Raw genomic sequence first — 18642 nt, 5'->3', positions numbered from 1 at the left:
CAAGACAGGCTATTTTGAAATTAAATGCAGTGCAAGTTAGTAATGAGTAAATACAGTTGAAATCGGAAGTTTACATACACTTAGGTTGGAGTCGTTTAAAACTTATTTTTCAACCACTCCACAAATTTCTTGTTAACAAACTATAATTGTGGCAAGTCGGTTAGGATATCTACTTTGTGCATGACACAAGTCATTTTTCCAACAATTGTTTACAGACGGATTATTTCACTTATAATTCACTGTATCACAATTCCAATGGGTCAGAAGTTTACATACACTAAAGCTTGGAAAATTCCATAAAATGATGTCATGGCTTTAGAAGCTTCTGTCAATTGGAGGTGTACCTGTGGATGTATTTATTTCAAGGCCTACCTTAAAACTCAATGTCTCTTTGCTTGACATCATGGGAAAATCAAAAGAAATCAGCCAAATAACCTCCACAATTCTGGTTCCACCTTGGGAGCAATTTCCAAATGCTTGAAGGTACCATGTTCAGCTGTACAAACAATAGTATGCAAGTATAAACACCATGGGACCACACAGCCGTCATACCGCTCAGGAAGGAGACAAGTTCTGTCTCTAGAGATGAACATACTTTGGTGCAAAAAGTGCAAATCAATCCCAAAACAACAGTGAAGGACCTTGTGAAGATGCTGGAGGAAACAGGTACAAAAGTATCTATATCCACAGTAAAACGAGTCCTATATCGACATAACCTGAAAGGCCGCTCAGCAAGGAAGAAGCCACTGCTCCAAAACCGCTATAAAAAAGACAGACTACGGTTTGCAACTGCACATGGGAACAAAGATCATACGTTTTGGAGAAATGTCCTCTCGTCTGATGAAACGAAATTAGAGCTGTTTGGCCATAATGACCATCATTATGTTTAATAATGGTCATTATTATTCATTTCATTATTAGGAAAAAGGTGGAGGCTTGCATGCCAAAGAACACCATCCCAACCGTGAAGCATGGTGGTGGCAGCATCATGTTGTGGGGGCGCTTTGCTGCAAGAGGGACTGGTGCACTTCACAAAATAGATGGCATCATGAGGAAGGAGAATTATATGGATATATTGAAGCAACATGTCAAGACATCAGTCAGGAAGTTAAAGCTTGGTTGCAAATGGGTCTTCCAAATGGACAATGACCCCAAGCATACATCCAAAGTTGTGGAAAAATGGCTTAAGGACAACAAAGTCAAGGTATTGGAGTGGCCATCCCAATTCCTGACCTCAATCCTATAGAATATTTGTGGGCAGAACTGAAAAAGCGTGTGCGAGCAAGGAGGCCTACAAACCTGACTCAGTTACACCAGCTCTGTCAGGAGGAATGGGCCAAAATTCACCCAACTTACTGTGGAAGGCTACCCGAAACGTTTGACGCAAGTTAAACCATTTAAAGGCAATGCTACCAAATACTAATTGAGTGTATGTAAACTTCTGACCTACTGGGAATGTGATGAAAGAATTAAAAGCTGAAATAAATCATTCTCTCTACTATTATTCTGACATTTCACATTCTTAAAATAATGTGGTGATCCTAACTGACCTAAGACAGCGAATTGTTACTAGGATTGAATGTCAGGAATTGTGAAAACCTGAGTTTAAATGTAGTTGGCTAAGGTGTATGTAAACTTCCAACATCAACTGTAAGTGTTCCTAAATGCCTTAGCAAACTTCTGTGGCACTTCTTGGCAACATTGTCCAAGTTATAAGTAGATTAGGCAAGAAACCCCCCTGGGTGCATTACCCCCATTTTAGAGAGGGTGGCTGCTCTATTGTCTTGATATGGGTTATGCATGCGTTACCTTCCTGGGGGGCTGTCAGAGCTATGATGATCCAGCCCTCCCCATCTCCCCTCTTCCCTCATCTCCTTTGCTCTCCTCTTCTCTCCTCTCCTGGTTTATGGTCAGGGGGAGGGTAGCGCTGGAGGAGGGGCTCTCAGGTCTGGACATTTTATAGCCCCCTGCCAACACTCTCTGTATTGTGACTGGGGCTGGGCGCCACTGCTGCATTCAGAGAGCAGCTCTTAATTGCAGCAGCCAGGAGAACGCTGGACTCAATACCCACAATGCCAGCTTTCTCTCTCCCAGATTATCCTGCATAACTACCTTCTGTCTGAGCGGACTATGTGACTGCACTGCACTCACTGACCCTGTACAGCCAGGTCCATATTTATTGGCACCCTTGATAAAGATGAGTGGAAAAAGACTATAAAGTAAAGAATACAAATGCTGAGCTATATTGTATGCCAAAGAGCTATATTTTCATGTCACCTCATGGTCAGATGACAAGGAAATAGAGCTCTTTGGCCATGCACACCAGTGGTTGGTTGGAGTCTAAAAAATGCAAATGCAGAAAAGTACTTCATACCTACAGTTAAATATGGTGGTGGATCTTTGATGTTATGGGGCTATTTTGCTTCCACTGGTACTGTGGTCCTTGTTAAGGTCAACGGCACTATGAACTTGACCAAGTAGCAGGACATTTTCGCCAAAAACCTGGTTGCCTCTGCCTGGAGGCTGACAACACAGTCTTTTTTTTGCTGATCTTTTTCAAGGGATCCAATAATTCCGTAACCCACTGTATGTCTCTGTGTTCAAATGATAGGGTTAGTTGTTGTTCCAACAGGTTAGACTGTAAACAGGAGCCGTGTTTTAAATGTATCTTGTTTTGGACTTACAAAGACAGACCGTGAACAAACCAATATCACCCGAGTGTTCCTGCACACAGACCCCCACATCATTTGGATTGGGCATTTGTTTATCCAAGGTCTAGTTTTGCATCACAGAAGGAATGTTTTTACAAAGGGGAAACGCGTGTATTGTCGTACCGCTTGTGCACTGATTTTGGTTATTGCTGTTATTGTTTTTGGCTTAAATGTGATTTATTGTGGTTAAGTATTTACTACCGGTTGCTAGGTTTTAAGATCTCTTTTGGCACCAGACTGCCATTCTTTGTGTTGGGGAAATGGCTCCATCGATAAAGCTAAGGAGCTACGATCTCAACAGGCCCTGTAGTTTGGCTCATTTCCTTATGTTAAGGACATGGCATGCATGGGTGTAAAAGCTTTTGTGACCTGTTCAGTAAGAAAAGGAAAGAAATGAACCATGATTTTGTAGCATATGTATTACTATGCATTCAATCAAATAGAAAGCTATGTGGTTTATACAACTGGACTGGACCTTGGACAATATGTAGCTGTCACTTCATATTTGTCAGAGTTTTATGATAATAACATTCAATAATCCTCCAACAAACCCGTATGAAAGACCACTATATTGAAGTTGCCTTCTCCTATACTTTAACTGTAAAATAATCCATATTGATCTTTTGCCCTGGCCTGTTCCATCTCACCAGGGTTCCAGAGGACTGTAGCCATAGCAGATTCCAACTACAACTGGTTCTACGGGCCTGAGAGCCAGCTGGTGTTCCTGGATCGCTATGTGATGAGGAACGGCAGTGGAAACTGGCTGGCTGAGCTGATCCATCAGAACCGGGTGTTGGAGGGGCCGGGACAGGCCGGGAAGGGACAGAGATGGTGCACACTGCACACAGAGTTCCTCTGGTGAGAATCTCTCTTTCTCTCTCTCTCTCTCTCTCTCGTTCTGTCTCTTTCTCTCTCGCTCTTTCTCTCTCTATTGGTTTAAGTGTACTGTCGTACACTGAGTGTACAAAACATTCGGAACACCTGCTCTTTCCATGATATCAACTGGCCAGTTGATGTCACTTGTTTTTTTTTTGTAATAGTATTTTTATTGGAATTTCACAGTTTTCACCCAAATTAAGAGATACAACAACAGAGACAAGGCACACAGAACAAAAACAAATCACCATTATTGCATCTCTCAATACATACATTTTAAACAAACTTACAAACAGAAATTAAACAAAAAAGCTCAGTTTAAACCAAGAGGTTAGGTTCCACACTTGGAACGTACAGTGTAGTTCTAAAATAAAAAGATCCCGGCCATTCTAAGTGAATCCTTGCAGCATAATAGCTGATACATCAGGTTCTAGGTAATTTAGATAAGGTTCCCATACTTTGTAGAACTGGTCTGTTTTAGAATGCAATGTACATGTCAGATATTCCAGAGGCACCCATTCAAATAGTATCTTATGCCAATCTTTAATAGAAGGGACCTTATCACTAATCCACTGTAAAAGGATGTTTTTCCTCGCTGCGAAGGTAAGGATGTTGTAAAGCCTCCTTTTACCCACAGAAGTAACATGCCTACTAGGGAGACCTAACAATAAAGAAACTGGGTCCAGCTCTAGATCAACCCCTAGGATCTTTCAATTTCAATTTCTTGCAGAACACCAGACCAGTATCTTTGTATTTTGGTACATGACCATAAACAATGTGTTAGGGTGCCTGTATCAGTTTTGCATTTAAGACACTGAGGGGAAGAGGAAGTGGGGCTAAAAGCATGTCTGTGATTTGGGAATATATGCAATCTGTGTATTATTCTTAATTGGATTGCTCTAGTACGGTTACATATAGATATTGTTTTTGCATATCTCCAAATGTCCTCCCACGTCTCTTCGTCAATAGTAACAGACAATTCTTTCTCCCACACTTGTTTCACTCTCTGTGTGTTGACAGCAGAAAAGGACCTTAAAGTATCATAAAACAGACTTACAGACATTTTCCTTTGTGGGAGAAAAAGCATTTTTTCAATGACAGACATATCAGGGTTACCAATTAAGGTGGTGCTCTTCAAAATATAATGTCTTACTTGTAGGAAGCGGAAAAAGTCCTGATATTTCTCGACCATCTGCTCAAATGACAACAAAATCTTATCAGCAAATAAGTCATTTAGCCTGCGTATGCCCTTATTAAGCCATAAGTTAATACCAGCATCCAGCAATCCTGGACTGAAATCTGGGTCATTAAGAATTGGGGTAAGAGCAGAGGTTAGTTTGGACCTTCCCAGGAAGCGTTGAGCTGACCTCCATACTTTGAGTGTGTTAAGTGTAACTGGATTATTGCAGTGATCTTTTACAGACTTGAAACTTCTGAAGAATAAAAGATCCTGTAAGGGGTATTTTGAAAGTCTCAATGTCTAACCAAATAGAGGAGTCATCATTTGTGATCCAGTCAGAAATATAACAAAGGTGGGCACACCATTGATAGAACCTGATATTGGGCAGGTCCAAGCCGCCCATAGAACTTGGCAGCTGCAATATTGCCATCTTAAGTCTTGGCTTGCGTTTACTCCATATAAAGGAACTTAGCCATCCATTTACATCCTTTATTACTGTATTGGAGAGTAATACTGGGATCATTTGGATTGGGTAAAGTAGCCTAGGTAAGATGTTCATTTTCAAAAGGGATATTCTACCCAACCAAGAAACCGGGAGAGAGTTCGAGCGTTCCAGATCCTGTCTTATTGTATCAAACAAGGGAACAAAATTGGCTTTGTACATTAGCTGGAATTTTGGAGTTACAAATATCCCCAGATACATGAAACCTGAGGGAGACCATTTAAAAGGGAAGGGGGGAGAAGTATTAGATACCGAGTGTAGGCTACCAAGTGGCATAGCCTCTGACTTAGTAAGGTTAATCTTATAGCCTGAGAATTCGCTGAATAATTCAATAATATTAATAAGAGATGTAATTGAAGTCTCGGGACTAGAGATGAACATCAGGACATCATCAGCATACAAGCTTATTTTATGGTGAACATCACCAATGAGCAGCCCCTGTATAGCAGGCGTTACCCTGATGGCCTCGGCCAGTGGTTCCATAACGAGTGCAAAGAGGATGGGGGATAAAGGACAGCCATGTCTGCTACCTCTGTGTATAGAGAAGCTATTTGACCTTAGCCCATTAGTAAGGACAGCAGCCTGAGGGTCATCATATAAAATGACCCATTTTATAAAGTTGTCCCCCAGACCAAATTTATTTAGAGCAAATAATAGGTAAGACCACTCCACACGATCAAATGCTTTCCCAGCATCTACGGAGAGCACAAGACCATCCACAGCACTTTGTTGGTAGGCTTGAATTACATTAAGAAGCCGCCTGACATTGTTGCATGAAATGTTGTGAAATGTTGGCTTCTCTCAGTGTTTGAGGAAGTTGGCCATTTGAAAATGAGTGGTTAAACATATCACGCAATGGCTCAAGGATCAGGTCATGGAACTCTTTATAGAACTCACTACAAAACCCGTCTGGTCCTGGGGCCTTACCATTTTGCAGATTCTTAATTGTGAACATTATCTCTTCCTTGGTAATAGGGGCATTAAGGAGGGACCTCTGCTCTTCGGAGATAGTAGGGAGCTCAATCTTACAAAATAAGTTCTCCATTTATTTCGGTGCATCCTTTGGCAGTTCTGAGGCATAAAGGTTTGTATAAAATTTCTTAAATGAGTCACTTATCAATTTATTTTCATATAAATGATTACCATCAGGGTCAGTAATAGTAGCAATTGACTGAGAGTCAGCCCTCTTTCTAGCTAGGTATGCCAAGTACTTCCCTGGCTTATCGCCATGTTCATATAGCTTTTGCCTGACAAATCTAATTTTCTTTTCAGCGTCCTGTGTTAGGAGAGAGTCTAACGTTGATCTAATGACTGATATTTCCTTTAATAGGGCAGGAGTGGGCGTTTTAATATAATCCTTCTCTTAAGTTCCTAATTCACCCTCTAACATGTTTTGCTTTTCCCGCTTTTTTCGTCTCTTAGTAGCTGTGTGTGACATAATCAGACCCCTGTTGATTGAGAGTTAATAAAGAAAAACGCTTTAAACTCTGTGATAAAATATGATGTGAATGTATGGTCTTTAAGAATGGTTGTGTTCAATCTCCAATGTCTTGACCGATTGAATGCCCCGTTGAGTTTTATGTCCAGGATCACCTCAGCATGATCAGATATGACTATGCTTCCTATCCTAGTGGATAAAACAGACGCAAAGACGTCCTGGGCATAAAAAAAATAATCTATTCTAGTCTGACATTCATGAGGTGCAGAGAAAAAAGTGAACTCTCTATTGGAGGGATGAAAGGCTCTCCAGACATCCGCATACCCCAGATCATCACAAATCGCTTTAAGTGACTTAGCTTGAGGAGAGAGTGAAGCTATACCGCTGGGAAACCTATCAATAAGGGGGTTCAGCAAGCAGTTAAATATCCTCCAACCACTGCAGTGTCCGAGTTTAATTCTGAAAAATCTAGAAACGCCTTAGTGAGGAAATCAGGGGGGTGAGTAGGGGGGAAGTAAATATTCATTATGGAAATGTTCTGCCCTTGTAAAGTACCATTAATTATAACAAAGCGACCAAATTTATCTTTCACACAATTCAAGACCTTAAGTGGTAAGTTCTTTTTCACCGGAATTGCTACACCTCTACTTCTGGATGTAAATGATGAGAAAAACACTTGACCAAACCCCCCTTGTTGTAATTTCAGGTGCTCCTTATCATCCAAATGAGTTTCTTGCAACAGGGCAATATCAATATTTTCTTTTTTCAAAAAAGACAGAACTTTCTTCCTTTTAATGGGGTTATGGCTCCCTCTAATGTTCCATGTACATACACGCAGTCTATTACCTGCCATTGTATCTTGACCATTCAATATCCAGACTGGATCCTACTGTAAAAGTGGGGTGGTACCTTTTTCCATGTGTTGAACTCTCCTCTATCTCACTGAGCATAAACAAACGATATGAACCCTGAACTCAAACTATACTAAACCCAAAAATTAAACATTCCCACTAGCTAACATGCAGGTGATTTCAACTCTCCAATGTAGACTCTTAAGTCCGCATTGCCGCTCTATAGCCTCATCCTTTATATGTATGGAAAAGAAAATCAATAAAAGAAAATTGAGGCTCTTCCACCTAAAACCAAGCTTGGGCACCAATATGGATTCACACATATCTCAGCCAGAGCTATAGCGGCTATTACTTTAGCAAGAAAAATAATAAAGATACGAATATTACTGATCCGGAGCACGTGAGGACTCACACAACTGTTTCATGATCAGATTCAACCAAAAATAAACAAAGTTATTCAATACTGTGGAGGTGCAGCTTGAAGTTATTTACCCAAGAGAGTCAATAAACGCAGCAGCCCCTTCAGGTGTGTGAAGCTTTCTAGGTGATCCGTTGACCATAATCTTCAATGTGGCCGGGTACAACAGTGCGTAGTCCATCTTCATTCTCCTGAGTCGAGGCTTCACCTCATCAAACGCTTTGCGTCTTCGTACAACCGCTGTGGAGTAATCATTGAAGAATGAGACCTTTGGACCTTTATGTTGACTACCATCAGAGCCGATGTTTCTAGCCGCATCCATGACGCGCTGCTTGTCGGTGAAGTTGTGGAACTTTATAACCACCGGCCGTGGGCGCTGATTGGGACCGGTTATCGGTGCTTGAGAGCGATGGGCTCTGTCCAGCTTCACCCGACCAGCCTTAGTGTCCATTTGTAGGTAGCCAGGGATCCATTCCTCAAAGAATTTTACTGAACGTGTCCCTTCAGATTTTTCCGGGAGTCCCACAACACGAATATTGCATCTGCGTCCTCGATTATCCAAGTCGTCAATGTGCTCCGCCATTTCGCGCACCTGTTTCTCAAGTGCTTTCATCTTAGCGTCCATAGATGTAGTTGAAGTTTTCACTGCAGCAATTCTTCCCTCCGCCTCAACAACACGTTCCACAACCCTCTGTATTTCAGCTGAATGGCCTGCTATTGCTTCCAAGACCTTTCTTATCTTAGCATCGATCACTTTAGTAATGTTATCAGTCATCTTTTGAATAATCAAGTCCATTGTGCCAGGATCTGCAATGGTGTTAGCTTCGCTAACGTTAGCTAGCTCCTCATGCACATCCACAGGGGTGGTGGTTTTGGTCGACTTCTTAGTAGTTCTATTGGGCATGTTGTCGGAGATTTTTGCGAAATAGTCGTCAAGACTCATTATATGGTAACTTATTTAGCCAATTCTACCACTTTTTCAAGCTAGGAGATTAATGTAAGAATATAAATTTACGAAAGCCACGAGAGCTCGCTGAAACACCGTGTTCTCTCTACGGCGCCATTTTGTCCCCCCTGATGTCACTTGTTGAATCCACTTCAATCTGTGTAGGTGAAGGGAAGAAACATGTCAAATAAGGATGTTTAAGCCTTGAGACAATTGAGACATGGATTGTGTATGTGTGCCATTCAGAGGGTGAATGGGCAAGACAAAATATTTAAGTACCTTTGAACAGGATATGGTGGTAGGTGTCAGGTGCACTGGTTTGGGTGTGTCAAGAACTGCAACGCTGCTAGGTTTTTCATGCTGAAAAGTTTCCTGTGTATATCAAGAATGGTCCACCACCCAAAGGATTTCCAACCAACTTGACACAACTGTGGGACGCATTGGAGTCAATATGGGCCAACAAACCTGTGGAATGCTTTTCGACGCCTTGTAGAGTCCATGCCCTGACGAATTGAGGCTGTTCTGAGGGCAAAAAGGATGTAACCCAATATTAGGAAGGTGTTCTTAATGTTTTGTACACTCAGTGTATACGCTGATTTACTCAATTATTAATGAAATATTTGCTTTTAGAGCAACTGAATTCAAATGTATGACATTTATTTCTTGTTGTTTTATTTCCATTCTGCAGGTATGATCCCAGCCTGACTCCCAGGGCTCCATCAGACTTTGGGACATCCCAACTCCACTACTTTGAGGACTGGGGGGTCGTCACTTATGGAAGTTCTCTACCCGCAGACACCAACCACACCTTCCTCTCCTTTAAGTCGGGGAAGCTGGGTGGACGGGCCATATTTGACATTGTTCACAGGAACAAGTACAAAGACTGGATCAAAGGTTGGCGGAACTTTAACGCTGGCCACGAGCACCCTGACCAGAACAGCTTTACGTTCGCCCCTAACGGTGTTCCTTTTATCACGGAGGCTCTGTACGGGCCCAAGTACACCTTCCTCAACAACGCAGTGCTGTTCTCCCGGCTACCTCGGGAAGCTGCTTCAAGCCATGGGACGGCCAGGTCACAGAGGCCTGCGACTCCAAGTGGCTGAAGTACAAAGTGGGGCTGCCGGCGGACGCCCAGGGCAGGGTGGAGGCGGCTCTGGAAAGGCAGGGCATGGTGTTCATCCGTGGGGAGGGCCAGTCGGCCTACAACCCTGGCCTGAAGATCAGGAGCTTCCAGAGGAACCTACTGCTCCTGCACCCCCAGTTGCTGGTCCTGGTTGATCATATCCATCTGGAGACAGACAGCCCAACCAGGGCCATGAGTGCCTTCTTCCACAACACGGACCTGCCCTTTAAGGACACCAAAATAGACGGTGTGCACGGAGCCTTTGTCAGACATGGGGAAGACCCATATCAAATGTTTTGGATGGATGACACAGGCTTCAGTGAGAAAGGGGTCTTGGGGTACTGGAACTATCCCCGTGGTTACCCCTATAACGGCTCTAACTATGTGAATGTGACAATGCCTCTGAGGTATCCCCATACCAGGGTGGCCTACATCTTCTTTGGGCCAGGGGTGGACGTGCAGAGCTTTAGTCTGCGTGGCGATGCTAACAGGGTGGACATTTACCTGGCCACCAACGAGCACACCTACACTATCTACCTGCTGACCGGGGAGGTGACCACCAAGCCTCTGTTCGCCATGGTGCTGGTGGACCAGAAGAAAATAGTATTTGAGAAAGCAGCAGGAGTGAAGAACAGCACGCCGGAGGAGGTGGAGGAGTATGTCAACGTAGTAGAGGACAACCTCCAGCACGCCAAGCCTGTTTTCCAGCAGCTGGAGAGACACATCCTGGGCCGGGTGCTCAACACGGCCAGCTTCCGCAAGACGGCCGAGCGCCTCCTCCAGTTCTCCGACAAGAAGAAGACGGAGGCCATTGAGAAAATGTTTGCTCTGACTAAGAAACAGGGCAAGGGCAAGGGGGCCAATAAAGCCTTGGGGAACCTTGGGGACAAGTTCTCAGAGAGCCTGCCAGACATCTTTGGACAGATCGAGGTAAAGGAGAAGAAGGAGAGATCGAAGACAACAAAGAGGATTATTGAGGAGAGCCCCGAGGAAGACGGCGACTCCAGGGCCTTTATGGATTATGGAGACTCCAAAAAAGGCCGGAAGGGAGGCTTCGTGAAGGGTCGCAAGTTCAAGGAGGTCCACGTGTTGGCGACGGCCAACAGTGACAGTCTGTCAAACTCATCCTCTTATATCAGACTATTCCTCATCTTAAACATAGCCACCTTCTTCCTGCTACTGTCTGTGTTATTGACACGCTTCCAGAGAGGCAGAAGTCTGCACACCCAGAGGTGTTTCTATGGCATCCTGCTCATCGACAGCTTCATCTTACTCTGCCTCTACTCCTCCTGCTCTCATGCACAGTGTTGACATGATCACTGTGTGGCGAGGGGAATAGTCCATGTGCAGACCGATTGAACCGTTTGCCATGGGTGAATCAAATGCACCATACGCCTCAGTCTGAGCCAAGTCTACCTGATGAGTGTCCAGGAAAGAATTAATTCCAAATAGGAATTGATAGATTTAGTAACAAAATGAAGCCAGACCACCTTTGAGATCCTAAGCTTCTGTGGAGCTTTAGAATGGAGTCTGTGTGAACTTTTTAATGTAGCATTTAGAGTGGAACATGTTGCTTTATATCAAAGATTGCTAGCCACTAAAATGCAGATATATCTGCCTCTCTCTGTGGACATGATAGAAAGAATGTACATATGTTCAAACAAGATATATTTTTGTGGTATTATTTCTACTCTTTGTAATGAGAAAAGAACAATATGCATAGATGTGCAAATGTGATTTTTTTCATTGTGTATTTGCTTTTGCCTGATGAATGTGGGGACTTTGCAGATAAAAAGCTATAAAAAAAAATATGTTACCTCAGTCGGTGGTCCTCTCTGTGTCCATAACTGCAGTATAATACCATTGCATTTAACCAAATTGGCTTACCCGCATAACCGATCACATTGTCACCCCCACCACCCCAATTTAAGTCTTGTGATATTGTTCTTAAGCTGTCAGGGTCCATGTAAATCCATTTAGAGTAATACACTTGGGAAAGTACATTTTACTCTCCAACTGTAACATATTTGCTTTCATGCTCTCACCTGTATGACTACTTGCAGTATGTTGGTGAAGCCCATTCACTTATGCTAGCATAGATTCATATTATTGTCCATTACCAAACCCAACTAATATAATTACACAACCTGCTCCTCCTCTTGATGCTATGATGTGGAATCGTTGGGAACCAATGTTTCTTGTTGTTACTGACTCTTCACTAATGGATCTACAGGCGGCACTACGGGGATGAGAACCTTTGACCTTTGTGTTACTTTGTTTGGGAGGAAACAACTACTATGCTAGTCATGGATATGTGAGGAAAGGGAGAACTCAAATGCTAGGAGAGGGGTCGATTTTTGGTGGGCATTGGTGGAGGAGATTTGGAGGGGAAATACTGTATGTAAATAGCCTTGTACCTGTATTGGCATATCTGTCGTCAAATGAGTGTATGATAAAGTTGTCCTCCGATCAGGAGGTTGGTTGTATCAATATTTACTCACTCCTGCTCAGTCACACAGATAATAAGGAGAGACATGCTAACAAGTCTTCACTTCATCTGGTGTGTTTTGGACATGTGAGGGTGGGCACTGTCTCTCTTTCTGTAAATTCCCAGGTGTGTCTACTGAAAATGTGTACGCCAACATTACAGTTTAGATTCTAGATTCTAGACACATGACTCCTCTGCCTGCAGGGGAAGGAGCTACAACACAACACACCGCTAGTTGAATTAAATTTGATTAGGTGGGTGGGGAGCTCAATCCACTATACCACTACAGCCTAAGTCTGCTGTATCTTGCTAATGAATTTACCTAAACTATGAGTCATGGAAGCCCTAGTCTCTTGTGACAGTGCAGAGATTTAGTTCTGGGTGCCGAGATTATGAAAGCCCTCATGACAATCAGGTAGCATCTTTTGGTCAGGGCTGGCTAGCAACAATCAGAATTCATTGTTTTGTCATCTCATTAAAAAACACATTTTCACTGCCTTTTATCATTGTCATGTCATTCAATAAAGAGTTTTATGCAAAATCAAATGTGATTGAAAGGGTACCAGTATCATGTCTCAAATGTTGTGGTGATATACAGTACCTGTGAAAGGTTTGGACACACCTTCTCATTCAAGGGTTTTTCTTAATTTTTTACTTTGTTCTACATTGTAGAATAATAGTGAAGAAATCAAAACTATGAAATAACACATATGGAATCATGTTAGGAACCAAAAAACTGTTAAACAAATCTAAATATATTTTAGATTCTTCAAAGTAGCCACCTTTTGACTTGATGGCTACTTTGCGCACTATTTTCTACAATGTAGAAAAGAGCAAAAATAAAGAAAAACCCTTAAATGAGTAGGTGTGTCCAAACCTTTGACTGGTACTGTAGTACAATGAGTTCATCATTAATCTCAATGGCCGTGGCTGTGTTTAGGACTGATCCGACTGTCAGAAACATGACCCAGGTAGTGAGGTAGCCATGCAATATCAAATGTACGTAGTCCCTGACCTTTGACACATTTTCATCATTGCTCAAATGCCACTTAAGCTGTCAATTCCTATGAACGTGAGTAGTGGCACACAAGTCAATGATATACAGTGCCTTCAGAAAGAACACCCCATGCCTTTTTACACATTTTGTTGTGTTACAGCCTGATTTTAAAATGGATTAAGTTGAGATGTTTTGGGGGTCACTGGCCTACACACAATACCCCATAATGTCAAAGTGGAATTATGTTTTTAGAAATTTTTACAAATTAATTAAAAATGAAAAGCTGACATTTCTTGAGTCAATAAGTATTCAACCCCTTTGTTATGGCAAGCCTAAGTACGTTCAGGAGCAAAAATGTGCTTAAGTCACATAATAAGTGACATGGACTCACTCTGTTTGGAAATCTATGGTAAGAACTGAAAAGGGTTGTCCTGCAATGATGAACAACAAATTTGACAGAGCTTGAAGAATTTTGAAAATAATAATATGCAAATGTTGCCCAATCCAGGTGTGGAACGCTCTTAGACACTTACCCAGAAAGACTTAACAGCTGTAATTGCTGCCAATGGTGATTCTAACATGTATTGACTCAGGGGGTTGAATACGTATCTAATCAACATATATTACTGTTTTATTTTTCATAATTATTTTACAGATGTAAAAAAATATATATATTTACTTTGACATTACGGAGTATTTTGTGTAGATCGTTGACAAAAACATGACAATTAAATCAATTTTAATTCCACTTTAACACAACAAAATGTGGAACAAGTCAAAAGGTGTGAATACTTTCTGAAGGCACTGTATAGGCAAAATGTATGTCTCTACAATACTGTAGGCTACAGTATTTTGATATTTGTCCTTGGCAGTAGATCATTGCCAGATGTGCTCTGTGGGGTTCACTTATGTAAAGGTGATTTGGCTGGCCAAGCTACTCAAGAGAGAAAAAACACAAACCAGGCTCCTATATAATCCACAACCAAGTCAGACTCACTCAAACTCAACCTATAGATACACTAACAAATACAGATGTTATATTGACTGCATTTCTGAATGTAAAACCTGCATGATAATGTTTTCCTAAAAAGACTGAAGACCTGTACGACTAATGTTTACCTTTACCTACGATAACCAGCTCATCTTCGGTTTGAGCGTCAGATTAGAAGTGTCGCTCACACTCACTCAAAGAACAAACTGTACACTACACCAGAGGCATCATATAGGTTTCCCATCCTTTTTGTCTACCGACACTGTACTGTGCTCGTACTGAATAGGCTCCAGGGCTCTGCTGCCACCTGTCGGTAATTGTGTGTCTTCGCATCATTATGGACGCGGAACAAGATCCTCGATGTCCTCTGCGCCAGACGGGGTCGCTGTATAATTTCCAGCTACCACGATAGAACCGTCTCGCTCTCCGTCGAAAATGTTGGAACCCGTTCTCCCGAGAGAGGGCTTAGGCGGTTCGAGCATGGAATGTGCATTGAGAGTTCCTGGAGGTGATTGTGTCAAAAATGGGGGCACGCGTTGCACGGTTGTTTAGGGATTTTAATTTAGAAAACCGAGTACATCGTGAGATTGGGAAGGCAAAACCCGAAGTGGCACCCCGACATCTGACCCATATTGATCCCGTTCAGAGTACAGAGGGTGAGTACATAGGGGTTTTTGTTATTGCGTTGAAGAACTTGTGTAAGTCGGGAGGGTCAACTCAGCCTGTAGCTACGCCAGCCAGGCTGTTAGCAAGTATACCATAGCCTGCTGTCCTGGCTAGTGTTTCTTAACGTTACAGCTTTGTAGCTATTTGAAACCAAGGTTTTAGTGTTGAGTACGTATTTGTGGTTTTCCAATTCTGTAACAAGCACAAGCTAAGATACCTAACTAGTTAGCAGCATAGATGGCAAATTACCCATTCAACACTAGGGTTCACCCTTTACTTCTAACGTTATGATCTGCAGGCAGTACAAACCAGTCTGTATCACAGTCACACTTCTTTAATATGTTGTTCTTTGTCCCCTGAGGCCTAAACGATTTTGTTTCCTTCAGTTACTGAGATCAATGATGCCATCCACAAGAGAAACGACAACCTCCTGGGGTTGCTGAAGTCGGTGTATGTGGAATCAAAGGATCCGACCGAGGTGAGAACCTAAAATAATGACTATTCAATTGAATTTTCAAATGAGGACTATTTGCTTGATTGGCACCCAACTCTGTTTCAATACAAACAGGCTCCAAAGGAGGTGACTGAGGAGAACGTGGAGGAGCGCAGGCCACTGAAGTTCAACCTACCGGGAGACCCCTATGGGATCGTGGAGCTCACTGATGTCCCCAAAGGCAAACTGTCTATTGCTGAGGCCCTAAAAGCTCTTAACAATCACAAGAATGCTCCCCAAACATGGACATTGGACAAGGTTGCCCAGGAGTACTCTCTTGACTTGAAAGACACTAAAGCACTTCTAGAGCATTTCATCCCCTTTGAGGTTAAGATCATACCTCCCAAGACAAAGGATGATTCAAAGCAGATCAAAGATACCTAGGACAGATATGCAGTATACCTGGCCTTTAAAGACATCTATCAGCCAAGTGAATTATTTATTTATGTAAATGTACTATCGGGTTGTCTGCCTTGCTTCAAGGTTCAGGATAGGAATAGAGAAAGTGTGGGATTATTTGTTTTTCTGTTACGAAACGAGGGAGACGCATGATTTAAACCCAGTACACTACTGTTCAGAGCCAGACATGTTACCGCCACTCCCAAGAAAGCTAGCTTCATTGTGGGAATGGTAATCAGTGTTGTAAACGGCAAGGTCATAACACTACTCCGTATGATTTGTGTCAGTCTTTAGTAAATCTCGATACAAATTTTAATAATGACAAAATCAACCAATTCTATAATTGTATGAATGATGCGATATTGGCCTGCAAATCCATTCATACGACTTCGCTAATTGCTTTCCTAACAAGGCTTTCATCCCTGTATCACAACTGACAGTAAATTGACTGTCACTTGCTAATTTGGCATCTTTATACAAATCGCAATGTACTCTCTTCAATTTTTCATTTATATGAGCCGATGCTATGTATTTCTGTAAATCCTATTAACAGTGGGAAAACATTTTGATGTCAGATTTTGTTTGTCTTCCGTGGGTATCCAAGCAAGCACTTGTGTTTTAAGTACTGTATCATGATTATATACACTACATGACCAAAAGTATGTGGACACCTGCTCGTCGAACATCTCATTCCAAAATCATTGGCATTAATATGGAGTTGGTTCCCTCTTTGCTGCTAAAACAGCCTTCACTCTTCTGGGAAGGCTTTCCACTAGATGTTGGAACATTGTTGCGGGGACTTGCTTCCATTCAACCACATGCATTAGTGAGGTCGGGCACTGATGTTGGGCGATTAGGTTTGGCTCGCAGTTCGCATTCCAATTCATCCCAAAAGTGTTCGATGGGGTTGAGGTCAGAGCTCTGTGCAGGCCAGTCAAGTTCTTCCATACCTATCTCAACAAACTATTTCTGTATGGACCTCGCTTTTGTGCACGGGGGCATTGTCATGCTGAAATTGTCATGCCCCAAACTATTGCCACAAAGTTGGAAGCACAGAATCATCTAGAATGCCATTGTATGCTATAGTGTTAAGATTCCCTTCTGGAACTAAGGGGCCTAGCCCGAAACATGAAAAACAGCCCCAGACCATTATTCATCATCCACCAAACCTTACAGTTGGCACTATGCATTTGGGCTGGTAGCGTTCTCCTCGCATCCGCCAAAACCCTGATTTGTCTGTCAGACTGCCAGATGGTGACGCGTAATTCATCACTCCAGAGAGTGCTCCAGAGTCCAATGGTGGCGAGCTTTATAGCACTCCAGCTGAAGCTTGGCGTTGCGCATAGTAATCGTAGGCTTGTGTGCGGCAGCTTGGCCATGGAAACCAATTTCAAGAAGCTCCAGACGAAAAGTTATTGTGCTGACGTTGCTTCCAGAGGCAGTTTGGAAGACGGTGGTGAGTCAGATGATTTTTACACGGTTAAGTACTCTCCGGTCCTGTTCTGTGAGCATGTGTGACCTACCACTTCGCGGCTGAGCCGTTGTTGCTCCTAGACGTTTCCGCTTCAAAATAACAGCACTTACAGTTGACCGTGGCAGCTCTAACAGGGTAGAAATTTGACGAACTGACTTGTTTGAAAGGTGGCATCCTATGACGGTGCCACGTTGAATGTCACTGAGCTCGTCAGTAAAGCCATTCTACTGCCAATGTTTGTCTATGGAGTTTGCATGACTGTGTGCTCTATTTTATACACCTGTTAGCAACGGGTGTGGCTGAAATAGCCAATTCCACTAATTTGTATTTGTAGTGTACCCCGCCTCTCGTGTCAATATCATCAAAAGGAAATGTAAATTATAAACTATTGATCAGTAACATAATGACTGCTTTCAAGTGAGTACTACAGTATAGTAGTGGTCATCGTCGGTCACTAGATCTTTGCTATAATTTGAAATCTTCCATGCACCTTTTGGATAAGATCACTGTTTGTGGGAATGTCCTTCCTAAAAGTGTACAAAACATTCGGAACATATATAGACCGACCAGGTGAAAGCTTTGATCCCTTGCTGATGTCACTTGTTAAATCCACTTCAACCAGTGTAGATGAAAGGGAAGAGACAGGTTAAAGAAGGATTTTTAAGACTTGAGACGTGTGTGTGTGCCATTCAGAAGGTGAATGGGCAAAATACATTATTTAAGTGACTTTGAACGGGGTATGGTAGTAGGTGTCAGGCGCACTGGTTTGTGTATCAAGAACTGTAACAGGTTGGGTTTTTGCTACTGGGTTTTTCACACTCAAAAGTTGTGTATCAAGAATGGTCCACCACCCAAAGAACATCTAGCCAACTTGACATAACTGTGGGAAACATTGGAGTCCACATGGGCCAGCATCCCTGTGGAACTGTTTTGACACCGTGAAAAGTCCATTGAGGCTTTTCTGAGGGCAAAAGGGGGTTCAACTCAATATTAGGAAGGTGTTCCTAATGTTTTGTACACTCTGTACTTTGCAGGGCCATTTATTTCATAAAAGAGTAGAATCGTGATGTTTCATTTAATAAATCAAAC

At 42.4% G+C, this 18642-nt stretch overlaps 2 protein-coding genes across 2 annotated transcripts in view; both read left to right on the top strand.

Moving 5' to 3' along the window:
* LOC135557499 (dermatan-sulfate epimerase-like) overlaps positions 1-13034 on the top strand; it is a 34925-nt gene extending 21891 nt beyond the window's left edge. The window contains 3 exon segments of the mRNA XM_064990798.1: positions 3362-3569; positions 9611-9951; positions 9954-13034. Of these exon segments, the coding sequence (XP_064846870.1) occupies positions 3362-3569; positions 9611-9951; positions 9954-11356 (1952 nt within the window). The 3' untranslated portion in view covers positions 11357-13034.
* A 1917-nt stretch (positions 13035-14951) lies between these two features.
* Positions 14952-18642, top strand: LOC135557497 (NADH dehydrogenase [ubiquinone] 1 alpha subcomplex assembly factor 4-like). The gene is made up of 3 exons (XM_064990795.1): positions 14952-15177; positions 15574-15665; positions 15756-18642. The coding sequence occupies exons 1-3, from the start codon at positions 15045-15047 to the stop codon at positions 16062-16064; spliced, it is 534 nt and encodes a 177-aa protein (XP_064846867.1). The 5' UTR covers positions 14952-15044; the 3' UTR covers positions 16065-18642.

Source organism: Oncorhynchus masou, chromosome 16, assembly GCF_036934945.1.
Source record: "Oncorhynchus masou masou isolate Uvic2021 chromosome 16, UVic_Omas_1.1, whole genome shotgun sequence".
Taxonomy (NCBI): Eukaryota; Metazoa; Chordata; class Actinopteri; order Salmoniformes; family Salmonidae; genus Oncorhynchus; species Oncorhynchus masou.
The sequence above is the reverse complement of the archived record's forward strand: the minus strand, read 5'-3'. Positions and strand labels throughout refer to the sequence as shown.